At 38.1% G+C, this 13,701-nt stretch overlaps 1 protein-coding gene across 4 annotated transcripts in view; it reads left to right on the forward strand.

Annotated features, from left to right (window-relative positions):
* Positions 1–13,701, forward strand: part of smarca2 (SWI/SNF related BAF chromatin remodeling complex subunit ATPase 2) — a 122,313-nt gene that overhangs the window by 45,668 nt on the left and 62,944 nt on the right. For all 4 annotated transcript variants that reach the window (XM_073072230.1, XM_073072255.1, XM_073072246.1 and 1 more), the window contains exons 12-14: positions 639–769; positions 5,787–5,847; positions 9,643–9,746. In XM_073072230.1, the coding sequence (XP_072928331.1) occupies positions 639–769; positions 5,787–5,847; positions 9,643–9,746 (296 nt within the window). The remainder of the gene's footprint in view (positions 1–638; positions 770–5,786; positions 5,848–9,642; positions 9,747–13,701) is intronic.

Below are 13,701 nucleotides of genomic sequence, written 5' to 3' on the forward strand. Positions count from 1 at the left end.
TCACCTTAGACTTCATATGATTCCTAGCTTATTTATTCCATCTGCCACTCTGCATAAAATATCCAAAATTTCTGATTTCAAATATTTTAAACATCTTGTGCCTTGAGCAAGTTAATGACTTAATGTGTTCTGCATGAAGTGTGGAGAATTGAAAACTGGGGCACTGGTCCGTGCTTTGAGATCATTTTCACTGTGCCAATTTGTGTAAAGACGTGAACATAAGCCCAAAGGTTTTCATTTGTTGTGAGGTTTTATGTTTATTGATATTTAATGCATTTTTTAGATTTTGTATGCTTAACTTCCCACCAGACTACTTTTTTAAAAAAAATGATGAAAGTATGTGCAAAAGTCGTGTGTGTGTGTGTTACTTTCATACTTTCCAGTTACCAAATAACACTTAATACTTCTGAGCTAATACAAAGCTGAGTACTATTATTTCTTATTTTCCAACCACCTTCATATTTTAACCAATATACAGTACTGTGCAGAAGTCTTGGGCATCCTAGCTATATATATATATATGTGCCTAAGACTTCTGCACATTACTGTCTATGGAATTGTCTTTTGATGGCATCTGCTTGATGTGTGTGGTCTTACAAATTCTGTGTACAAATAAACCTGCTGTACATTTGTTCAAGCTTTTGGATGAAAGCAGCCAGATGAGTGATTTGCCTGTCAAAGTTATCCATGTTGAAACTGGCAAAGTTTTGCAAGGACCTGAGGCTCCAAAAGCTGTCCAGTTGGATGCTTGGTTGGAAATGAATCCTGGGTAAGTAAATTATATTTAGCATTAAAGATGCTGGGGTGCTTCTTACCATCCCAGTGTTGTTGACAGACTAAACGAAATGTTCTGAGTCTTTGTTATTCTGGAGAATAACGGACACTATAATTAGTATCCTTTAATATAATAGTTAACCTAGAAAAATGCAAACAATCAATATGTCATCTTTATTTAAAATGCGATTAAACTGTGATCCACTCAGCTTAGCATTCATATGAAATAAGCTGACAAATAAAATTAGTACACTGTTATAATAGAATGAGTTTCAAAAGGAAAAAATACATATTTGTGAAGGATGTTAAACGTTACAAATTTTAAAATTCTCAGGTGAGGTAGTGCATTGCAATAATTAAAGAAATGAAGTTGTTACGTCATTTTCTTATATTTTAAAATTCTTGAATGAATAGGATGCAGTTTAAGGAATGATTGTGGCTTAAAAATGGCTAAATGACATTTCAGAATGATTGCTTCATATGTAATTAGTTAATTTACATTCAGATTTTTAAATAGGCATCCAGTTTTTTTAATGAGCTGTCAGTTAAAATATACTGATCAAGATTATTTATATTCATGTAAAATTCAATATATATTTTTTAAAGTTCAAAGTAAATTTTTTTATCAAAGTACGTGTATCACACCATATACTCCCCTGCGATTCATTTTTTTTGTGAGCATTCTCGGTAGAATGAAGAAATACAATAGTCAATGAAAAGCTGCACACTAAGACTGACAACCAATGTGCAAACTGCAAATAGATAAATAAATAAATAATACCAAGAGCATGGGTTTATAAAGTTCTTGAAAGTGAGTTCATGGGTTGTGGAATCAGTTCAGTGTTGAGCATGAATGATTTAGTCGACCTGTGAAATGATGTTATATTTAATTTTATTTAACAACTTGCACCTATAATATGGAAAACATTTAACTGTAAATGGAAGAAATTCTGCAGATGCTGGAAGTCCAGAGCAATGCACACAAAAAGCTAGAGGAACTCAAGATAGGCATCATCTATGGAAATGAATAAACAGTCATAGTTATGGGTTGAGGCCCTTCATGAAGTTTCAGGACTGAAAAGGAAGGGAGAAGAGGGTGGAATAAAAAGGTGGTATTGGGGAACAAGCTAGAAGTTGACGGGTAAAGCCGGGTGGGTGGGAAGGGGGATGAAGTTGTGGGCTGGGAGGAGATAAGTGAAAAAGGTAAAGGATTGAAAAAGAGAGTCTGTTACGAAAGTATAGTGCACGATGGGAGAAAGGGAAGAAGGGGCACCAGAGGGAGGTGATAGGCAGATGAGGAGAAGAGTTAAGAGGGGAGCCAGAGTGGGGTATTGAAGAAGAGAGAAGTAGAGGGAATTACCAGAAGTTGGAAAACATCGATAAAACCAGCGTGTACTTGATAAAGTTAGATCTGGTGCTAACCAAACATGGATTGGTTCAGAAAATCCCGACAGAAAAGTCTTCTTGACTGGGAGACCTCAGTCAGTCAGTCCGGATCGGGAGCAGCATCTCCAACACCATCACACTGAGCACAGGGCCCCCCCAAGGCTGCGTGCTCAGTCCACTGCTGTTCTCTCTGCTGACTCACGACTGTGCTGCAACACACAGCTCGAACCATATCATCAAGTTCGCCATGACATGACCGTGGTGGGTCTCATCAGCAAGAATGACGAGTCAGCTTACAGAGAGGAGGTGCAGCGGCTAACGGACTGGTGCAGAGCCAACAACCTGTCTCTTAATGTGAACAAAACAAAAGAGATGGTTGTTGACTTCAGGAGGGCATGGAGCGACCACTCCCCGCTGAACATAGATGACTCCTCGGTAGAGATCATTAAGAGCACCAAATTTCTTGGTGTTCACCTGGTGGAGAATCTCACCTGGTCCTTCAACACCAGCTCCATAGCAAAGAAAGCCCAGCAGCGTCTCTACTTTCTGCGAAGGCTGAGGAATGTCCATCTCCCACCACCCCCCCGTCCTTCATCACATTCTACAGGGGTTGTATTGAGAGCATCCTGAGCAGTTGCATCACTGCCTGGTTTGGAAATTGCACCATCTCGGATCGCAAGACCCTGCAGCGGATAGTGAGGTCAGCTGAGAAGATCATCGGGGTCTCTGTTCCCGCCATCACGGACATTTACACTACGCACTGCATCTGTAAAGGAAACAGCATTATGAAGGACTCCATGCACCCCTCATACAATCTCTTCTCCCTCCGGCCGTCTGGGAAAAGGCTCTGAAGCATTCGGGCTCTTATGACCAGACTATGTAACAGTTTCTTCCCCCAAGCTATCAGACTCCTCAATACCCAGAGCCTTGCCCTATTGTCCTGTTTATTATTTATTGTAATGCCTGCACTGTTTTGTGCACTTTACGCAGTCCTGTGTAGGTCTGTAGTCTAGTGTAGCTTTCTCTGTGTTTTTTTTACGTAGTTCAGTCTAGTTTTTGTACTGTGTCATGTAACACCATGGTCCTGAAAAACGTTGTCTCATTTTTGCTATGTACTGTACCAGCAGTTGTGATCGAAATGACAATTAAAGTGACTTGAAAAGTGTCTATAAACTTCATTAAAGATGTGTAGATCTGGAGGAAGGTGGGGAATGAGTGATGAAATGTCAGGGCAGTTGACTGAAATTCAGTAGGCTAGGCAAGATAGTCATTTACTGCTGTGCTTACCCCATTGATTATTTTCAGGGGCTGCTCATCAAGTAGAGCTTGATAAAGACCACAAAGGTCAAAGTGTATAACACAGCTGTTTTACCATCTCTGCTTTATTCAACTAAAACAATGACATTGTATCGGAAGCACATCAAGAAATTGACCAAGACACAACTCAGGCATTTATGCCAAATATTACACATCAAGTGGCAAGAGAGGGTGCCAGATGTGGAGTTGCTCAAATATGCTGGGACAGTCAGCGCAGAATCGCTCATCATAGCTTCTCAGCTGCGTTGGACTGGTCATGTCACAAGAATGAGCGATGATCGTTTACCCAAAGCTGTTTTCTGTGGCGAGCTACATGAAGGAAAGAGGAAGCATGGTGGTCAGAAGCTGCGCTACAAAGATGTGCTCAAGCGCCAAATGAAGAACACTGACATGAATGTCAACACCTGGGAGGAAGATGCTTTGGGCAGAAGAAGTTGGCGCTGCATTGTCAAGAAGTCAATCCCAGCTGTTGAGGAGAAAAGGCAGAAGAAATATGAAGCAGGTCATGAACACAGACATTCGGTGCTAGATCAGACAAATCACAAATGCAACCGATGTGGGAGTCAGTGCCGATCCAATGCTGGTCTTGTGACCCATAAACGTGCCTGCAGAGACTAAACTCTCAGCACAGTCAACATCGAAATCGATGGACAGTTGAAGAAGAAGGAGGAGAGCTTGTTAAAGACCACCAGTGATGACAATTGATTATCTATCAGATATTCCATATACTATTCTGTTTTCTAACAATCATTGAAAATTTTTGGTTAAATCGAGTATAGGTTTCCCCCACTGACAGTAGAGCATTCCCATGAAACCTTTCGTAAGCCGAAATGGTGTAAAGCGACGAATCAGTTACCATTAATTTATATGGGAAAAATTTTTAAGCGTTCCCAGACCCCAAAAATAATCTACCAAATAGCACATAAAACCTAAAATAACACTAACATATAGTAAAAGCAGGAATGATATGATAAATACACAGCTTATATAAAGTAGAAATAATGCATGTACAGTGTAGTTTCACTTACCAGAATCGGGAAGGTTTGGCCAAAAATTGAACTGTAGGGGAAAAAAATCAGCAGATACACATGCGCACACACCTGCCCGCGCAAGGCTTCACGGTTATGGTAGTCTTTCTCGGGGTAAACACAAGTTTAAAGCGAGCGCCTTTTTTCGCAAAAGCGAAAATCCTCTTCGAATTTCTTTAGGTTATTGAAAACAAATTCTAATGTAGGTCCTAAGTAAAAGTGAAGTGGGGTAAAGCGAACTTTCGTAAAGCATGGGACACCTGTATTTCACCATGGATTATTCTGGTCATAGTCAGAAATTTAAACGAAGTTACAATTGTCATCGATTTGAAATATTTTTACATACAATTATGTATGTAAAGACAGGTCAATTGACTTGTCCTGAAAATGGTCTCAGCCTGAAATGTTGACTGATTATCTAATTCCATAGATGCTGTCTAGCCTGCTGATTTCCATTTTGTGTGTGGCGCTTCACGTACAATTACCTAGATTTGGCTATTTCAAATAAATTCCCTAAATAAATAATCAGGCAATGGTCTTGTTAGAAAAATTGGAACATTAGTTATTTATGTGCTCATATCCAGGGCTTCTAGGGAGACTAAAATCATAAATTGCATGTTTTGAACCAATTCAAACACCAAAAAATGCAAATGCTGAGAATCTGAAATATTATACAGTATATATAATTGTGAAAAAAGAAGTTGAGCAGCATCTATGGAGAGAGTAACAGTTAACATTTTGGGCTTTTCATTGACTTGAAATGTTAACTCTCCTTTGATGCTACTTGTCATGTTCTGCTAAGCACTTGTGGCATTTTCTGCTTTTTTTATATTTAAATTGATTACCTGGTTATTGTGAAGTGTATTAGCACAAAAATTATTTTTCTCCTAAATGTGTGTGTGTGTGTGTGTGTGTGTGTGTGTGTGTGTGTGTGTGTGTGTGTGTGTGTGTGTGTGTGTGTGTGTGTGTGTGTGTGTGTGTGTGTGTGTGTGTGTGTGTGTGTGTGTGTGTGTGTGTGTGTGTGTGTGTGTGTGTGTGTGTGTGTGTGTGTGTGTGTGTGTGTGTGTGTGTGTGTGTGTGTGTGTGTTGACAAGAATGTTTCTTTATTGAGATCTAATCTGTGGAAAAACACTTTGATTAAATAACACATAATCCCTTCAGTTTTTTTAAAAACATTTTTGTGCAATGTGCTTTGATTTTATAATATCATCACATTATGTTAAATCTTTCAGCCATCAGTGTGTTAACTTGGTGTATGTTTTTCTTTTTTCTCCTTTTTAGGTATGAAGTAGCCCCACGATCAGACAGTGAAGAAGAAAGTGGTTCAGAATATGAAGAGGAGGTTTGTTATTTTTGTGGCATATTAGAGCTTGTTTTTACTTCTGTTTCACTGCTCTTGCCTTACTACATTGTTATTCACTTTTAATCCCAGAGTTGTATGCTAACAAGAACAACGTTAGGCTAAAGCATATAAATGTGTGGCTGGCAATTCAGGAGGAAGATCTTTAGATTTCTGAGACTATTTCTGAGGTAGATGATGCTTGTACAGATAATCACCTCTTAACAGGGCAGAGAGCAATATCTGTGGGGGCCTGGGGTGGATACAAAGTTTTGGAAGGAAGTTAAATGTAGCTTAATGGTGTGCATGGAAAATCAGGTGGGTGAGAAACAAAACAGAAAGTAAGCATTAGAAATGTAAATAGATGACAGAAACAAAAGCAAGCTACAATTGGAGTCAATAAATGGAAAAAAAATTAAAAGGCTTAGCTTGGAAGCACTATATCTAAATGCAGTCTGCATCAGCAATAATGGCACACTTATAAATGGACATGATCAATTACCATTATAGGAACCTTGTTGCAAGGTAACTAAAATTGGTAACTGAAATATTCCAGTGTATTTGACATATAGGAAGGACAAAAAAATGAAACGGCAGTTGAGGAGCGCTGCTGATGGAGGGGAGGATCAAGCATGGAATTTTAGATGGAGCTAAAAGAGCAGCATGGGCCAGAAAATATTAGTAGGAGTTCATTTTCATAGTCTTAATCACAGTCATAATGTAGGACATAGTGAAAATAAGGATATTAGAGCTGTGTGTAATAGGTAATGTAATCATGCCCAAGAAATCAATGAAGGGAAAATGGAAAAGCAAGAAAACTAAAAATCACAAAGCAGACCAAGATCTTCCTAGAAATGCTGGTGAATTAAAGGTCCAGTGCAAGTGAAGGAATATAAGAGATTAATTATTTTTTTAAAAAACAGGGAAGTTGATCTTGAAATGCATAAGCAAATAGAAAGCAGAAACAAAAGCCAAGTTATAAGTAGCGTCAGAATATGGAAATATGTTAAAAAGCCAAATTTGAACGCTGTGTCCAAATGCAGTTTATGAATCCCAGAAGTGTTATATTGGTGTACAACTTAACCTTCCTTTCCAGATAAAAAATATACTAGTTGTCAAACAAGTACTACAGAGTTTCACCAGGCAGGTTCATGGATTGGCAGGTTTGTCTAATGAGAAGTTTGATTAGGCTAGGATTTAGAATATTGAAAAGGAACCATATTCAAAATTCTTAGGTTTGACAAGATAGATACTTCGGAGTTTAGAACTAAGAGTTGTGGTATCAAAATAGATTGTTTGGCATAGAACTGCAGAATGTTGTTGCTCATAGAGTTATTTGGAATTCTCTATCATGGAAGGCTGTGACATTTTGGCCAACAAAGCTGAGTGATAGATGTGTGGATATTACAGGAATTGAGAATTTTGACATAGTTCTGAGGATGGTATTTGAGATTGAACACCAGCCATATCTTGTTGAATGCCAGAGCAGTCTCACTAGGCCAAATGACTTACCACTGCTGCCTCCTGCTTATATTAATGATGTGACTCTTAGTTACCCTTGACTTTGGGAGCCAAATGACTAAGCCTCATCTACATTTGATTGACCTTGATATGCTTGACAAAAATACCAGAAGTCACTGTATATTGTGGCAAAACAGTGCTCCCCATTTACTGCCTTTCTGACAGGGCTACAGTTGTACAAGTTTCTCTGGTTCAGTTTTGTGTGTTGATAGAAAATGTCAGTACTATTTTTGAAGGTATTTGGATTATTGTTTAAACTTACAGGTTGACCAGATCCTAGTTTGTTACACTAGTTGGAAATGCGCTGCTTTCAGTTGCTCTGATTAATTCGTAGTACTGATAATTATTTGCGGAGAGGCAGCAATATTTTCATTTTAATAGAAGCAACGTGTTGGAAATCAGCACGAGTTGCTGATTTCTAGTACTGATTAGTATTATTGAGAATTAGCTTTTCAGGAAGTTGGTAATTCATCAGAACTAGGGAATTAAAATAAGTTTAACGTTGGAGACAAAGGTGTGTGTGGGGAGATAGATAGATAGATAGATAGATACTTTATTCATCCCCATGGGGAAATTCAACATTTTTTCCAATGTCCCATACACTTGTTGTAGCAAAAACTCCTTACATACAATACTTAACTCAGTAATAATATGATATGCATCTAAATCACTAACTCAAAAAGCATTAATAATAGCTTTAAAAAAAAAGTTCTTAAGTCCTGGCAGTTGAATTGTAAAGCCTAATGGCATTGGGGAGTATTGACCTCTTCATCCTGTCTGAGGAGCATTGCATCGACAGTAACCTGTCGCTGAAACTGCTTCTCTGTCTCTGGATGGTGCTATGTGGAGGATGTTCAGGGTTTTCCATAATTGACCGTAGCCTACTCAGCGCCCTTCGCTCAGCTACCGATGTTAAACTCTCCAGTACTTTGCCCACGACAGAGCCCGCCTTCCTTATCAGCTTATTAAGACGTGAGGCGTCCTTCTTCTTAATGCTTCCTCCCCAACACGCCACCACAAAGAAGAGGGCGCTCTCAACAACTGACCTATAGAACATCATCATGGGAGGGAGTGGAGAGAACAATATCATTTGGGGGGGTAAATGCAGGGGAATGAATCATTACATTACTGGTGCTGGGTGATAGTGTCTGGTTTAGGCAGTGAATTTTTAGGAAAATATTACAATTAAAATTTGAAAATGCCAGTGGGGGCGGCAAATAAAAGTGAATGCTGGAAATGTGAAATACAAGCCTGGAGGAGTTGTATGAAACTTATTAGTCTGTTGAGCCCAGCTGCCTGCATTATGCCTAGTGAAATGACCAACTGTTCCATGTGTTTACATTGAGTTTTTTTGTGACAGCAGTCAGTGGAAGTGGGCTGGGAACTAAGGTGATGGGTAACTGAAAGCAGGGGTTCGTCTTCCCTGCTGAACTGAGTTGTTTTACAAAGTAATCACTCATTCCGAAATAATTTGCAAAAGGTCATGAGTATACATTTGAGCACCATGCAGTATATTAAGAAGGAGGCCTCATCTGAAAGGAGTATCCCTGGACAATTGAATAGGGGCATTAAAATGGCACATATTGCAAGAAGTGAGAAGGGGGTTAGATAGTGATGGAAATGGAAGAGTGTACCAGAACACCCTGCAGGGAAAGATTACTTCAGAATCCAGGACGGGGAGGTGCAGATATGTCTGTTGCTCAACTTGGGGAAGCTAGATTCTTTCATAAATTTCATTGTATATACTAGTGTGCGGTGTATATGTTTGGTCTTTTTACTTCTGGGATGATGGACAACAGATCTGGAGCAACTAAAAACCTGCTGGGATGAAAGGAGTTGCTGACTATTCACGTCAGATCTGCATCAGGACCAAATACTTGATGTAAGGTTTCAACATGGAATGTCGACAATTCCTTTCGACCTGGTAATTTCTGACAAAAATTGCTTTCAGAGTTTTGTAACTCTGAAAAGGTGTTTTATTTTGGATATTATTGCAACATGGTTTAATTGGGAAGTCCAAAATGTGCTTTGGAGGAAGGGAAGTCTACTGCAGTACTTAGATCTCTAGACTCATAAATCATATACTATGTTGCAAGAATATGTTACCTTATTTGCAACTTTGCTAAGGTTGATCATGCTGCAAGTGTCTGTATTGGCTGACAAACATTTTATGATGTTTTAATTTGATTCATTATCTTTCCCCTTATTTTGCATGTTCTATCAAGTATGATATCAATGCAATCTTTAGCCTAAATACAAGATTTGCTTTATGTTAAGGAGGAAGATGAAGAAACACCAGTTGCACCTGATACTGAAGAAAAGAAGATTATTGTTTCTAACATTGAAGATGTATCTGACATTTTTGCCAAGCAGATAATTGAGTATGTATTTAAAAATGTTTTGGTTTACAATATAGGATTTTAAGAAACTGCAGTGAAGCACATGTAGTATCTCATGTTGTCTGGTTAGCTGACTGCACATTTTTAAATTATTTTTTTATGTTTCTATAATGCGACAAAATAAAAAAAAAAGTTTGAGGTTTATACAGTGCAAAACAAATGTATCAAATGTACGGTTCATAACAATAAAAAATAAAATCACAAAAAAAAGCACCCATAGTAGAATCGTATAAAGGAAGTTACCACCCCACCCTCCCAGCCAGTCTTACGATATATTAAAAAAAGTTAATCAGAACTTTTATCACCACAGAGCTGTATTTATACAAATGAGGGTATATTGCCTACTACCTGAGCTATAATATGTTAACACATTAAAAAAAACCGTAAATCTTAACCGAACGAAGCTGGAAGTAAGGGATTTAAGTGCAAAAGAAAAAAGGGAGGGATGCACCCTTAATCTAAATGGGAATTATGAAAGTATTCAAGAAAAGGTCCCCACACCTTTTGGAACTTTATGTCGGAATTAAGAAGTGAATAATGAATCTTTTCAAGGTCTGAGCAAGACATATTGTCTGAGTCATTGAGCATTTGTGGATGGGGCAACATCTCTCCACCTAAGGACTGCATGTCTGGCCAAAAGAGAGGCGAAAGACAATGTATGACGCTTAGTTGGAGTCAGATGCATGTCAACTTCTCACAAAGTGCCGAAAAGAACAATCAGAGGGTTAGGTTTCAAGTACCATTTAAGTATATGAGATAAAGTTAAAAAGACATCTCTCCAGAATTTCTCCAAACTAGGACAAGCCCAATACATATGAATAAGGGAAGCCTCACCCCCTTTACACTTGTCGCAACAGGGACTAATATCAGGATAAAACCGCGATAATTTCGCTTTAGACATGAGCCCTGTGTACAACCTTGAACTGTAAAAGGCAGTGGTAAGCACGTAGAGAAGTTGAATTAACTGACTTGAGAATTGAATCCCAAACCTCGTCGGTCAGAGGTAAATTTAAATCATGCTCCCAGGCAGTTTTAATTTTGTCAAATGGGGCTTGCCTCAACATGCTAACATATCTCGAATAGTAGATATTAAACCTTTACCCAATGGGTTCGTACGAAGAAACAAGTCCACGACATTTTTATCAGGTACTTCAGCAAAGTTTGGTATTAAAGGGTTGAGAAAATGTCTAATTTGGAGATATCTAAAGATATGAGTGTTGAGTAGGCCAAACTTTACAGATAGTTGTTTAAAAGTTGCAAAGCGCTTGTCTATGAAAAGATCTTCAAAGCACCTGATGCCCTTTCTATACCAGTCTATAAATATTAAATCCTGCATAGAAGGCTGAAAAAGCTGATTATGTACAAAAGGACTAGAGAGAGAGAAACAGTGAAGCCCATTATATTTTCTGAACTGAGCCCATATTCTCAGAGTGTGTCTGATGACTGGATTAGGCAAATGGCAAGGAAGTGCGGATCCAAGAAGTGTGGAGATGGAGAGATTCTTATTAGAGTTCAACTCCATAGCCACCCATATTGGGTAGTCAGACTGATTATAAAAGTAAGACCAAAAGATAAGACAACGTATGTTGGCTGCCCAGTAATATAAATGAATATTGGGCAAGGCCATACCACCTACCCTTTTAGGTTTTTGAAGGTGAGCTTTATTTAGTCTGTGACGTTTGCCCTTCCTTAGATAGGACGAAATAATAGAACCTAGCACATCAAAAACTGCACATTTCATTGATTTGTAAATATATAGTATATAAATGTAAGTATATGATTTGCATTTCCTGCTTATTATTTTACATGTTGTTAGAAACAAAGTTCAATTTGCTTTTTCATATGCACTAGATTTACTGTAATTTGATATTAACAAAGTTCTAATTTGCAAGCAATTTGTAAAAACAATTGAAAGTCAAAAATTTGAAAAGAAACAACAAATAAGAGGAAAATAAATTTAACCTTAGACATTTTTAACCTTTATTTCTGTACCTAATGTAGTGAAGGAAAATCATCTTAACATGAGCAGCACATGGTGGTGGACTTTTGAACATCTAATACATGCATCTGTAAAGATTTTAATGCTTTAGTCTGATTATTTCTGAGTGTATTTATAACAATGAACAGAAGTAACCACGTAGGCGTAGACACATTATGTATAAGAGTAAAGGCTAGGAATCCTGCAACAAGTAACTTGCCTCCTTGTTCCCCAAGGTACATTCACCATCTGCAAGACTTGTTCTCCATATGCCTAAAATGACTGCAATTTCAACAGCACACAAGAAGCTTGAGACTAAATAGGACGAGCAACCCATGATAGGCATCCCATCTAGAGCTACTTAACCACCACTGACGCACAGTGGTAATAGTTTGTTCTATCTACAGTATGTCCTGTAGCAATTTGCTATGACTATTTACATGACACTAATGGCCTACAACTTCTAACAGCCCACAAAGCCAAGGAACTCCACTGCCTGAAAGCCCCCACCATCCTGACTCGAAAATGTATATATCGCTGTCCTTTCACTGTTGCTATGTCACAATCTTGCAAGTATCTCACTAGTATCATTGAAGGTGTATCCACACTGCAAGGGCTGCAACAGTTCACGAAGGATATTTAGGGATGGGTATTTAAATACAGCCTTAGACATCAAAGGTTGTAAGCCTTGAATGAATAATTTTGTCTCATTTTTGAAACTCTAGCAGAACTGTGTTTTTGCTGTTAATCTTTTATAATCACAAATATGTGGGTATTAGTTTATTGAATACCACACACTAAGTGCTGAAGTAATTTAGCAAGTTGTGCAATAACAATGTTTGATGATTGAACAAGAACTCAAAGCCCTGCTGTTGGTTTTTTAATAGTCTGGGCATCTAATAAATACAGTTGAGTTATAACCCTAGTACTTATCACTTTTTTTTCTCACTGCAATATCTTACCTACAACTGGGTTCCTGCTGGAGTGAAATTTATCTACAGGATAAATTGGAACTTGTCTGACCTACATCACCTCCACTCCAACCTTAGCTATGGAAGTGCAGAATGTTGTAGATATTTGTGTATGTTCAAAGGCTAACCTATACTGGTCTCTGTCATGGAAAGAGGTTATCAGGTGAAGTTGCTCAAGATACTGAAAAAAAGATCATTTTTTCTAACATTCTTCAATAATGTGCTGAAAGCCTTTTTTGAAGAAACACTGACTCCTGGGAACCTTTGCTCCATGGCAATTTGATGTGCAGATAGAGCATTCAGAAAGGTACAGATAGCTTTGAAGCCATGAACCCGGTGCACACAAAGGCACTACACAATTACCCATCTGCCTACTTAATCAACAACCACCACCACCTCCACTATGGAACAGTGTGAGGATTCTGCAGTACCCTTAAGTTAGTTGTCTCAGAACCCATAATACCAGAGTCAAAGGTCTGATGAAGTGCCTTAGAAGATGAAAATATGGATAGAATTATGAATAAGGCTTTTTTTCTTAGAAGTTTCTAAGATGCATACATGATGGTTTTAATAATTGGTTGAACATCTTGCCGATCAATGTATTTCCAGAGCTCAAAAATTTAGGTTTTGCATAGCAAACAAGAAATAAAATACTGTAAGTGATACTTGTGCCACTTGCATTCATTGATTTGCATCCTGGTGGGATGTGAGAACAAATGTATAGGAACCCTATAATCTCACAAACTGATTTCTTGGCATACAGACTATTATTTGGAAATATATGGCCCTAGAATAAGGTTAGTAGAAGAAAATAGTTGTAGATTTGTGAAATCCCATCTTGCATTTTGAGAGTTGCATCTTTTTAACGGTAGTAACAAAATGGTAAAAATATAATACTATTGTTACAGCTAACAATTGTACATTTCTGGGATTTGCTGCGTCTCATTGTGAGTGAGAATAGTTCTGAATAATTGAATATTTAGTTTGA

The sequence above is a fragment of the Hemitrygon akajei genome, chromosome 2 (genome assembly GCF_048418815.1).
Source record: "Hemitrygon akajei chromosome 2, sHemAka1.3, whole genome shotgun sequence".
Taxonomy (NCBI): Eukaryota; Metazoa; Chordata; class Chondrichthyes; order Myliobatiformes; family Dasyatidae; genus Hemitrygon; species Hemitrygon akajei.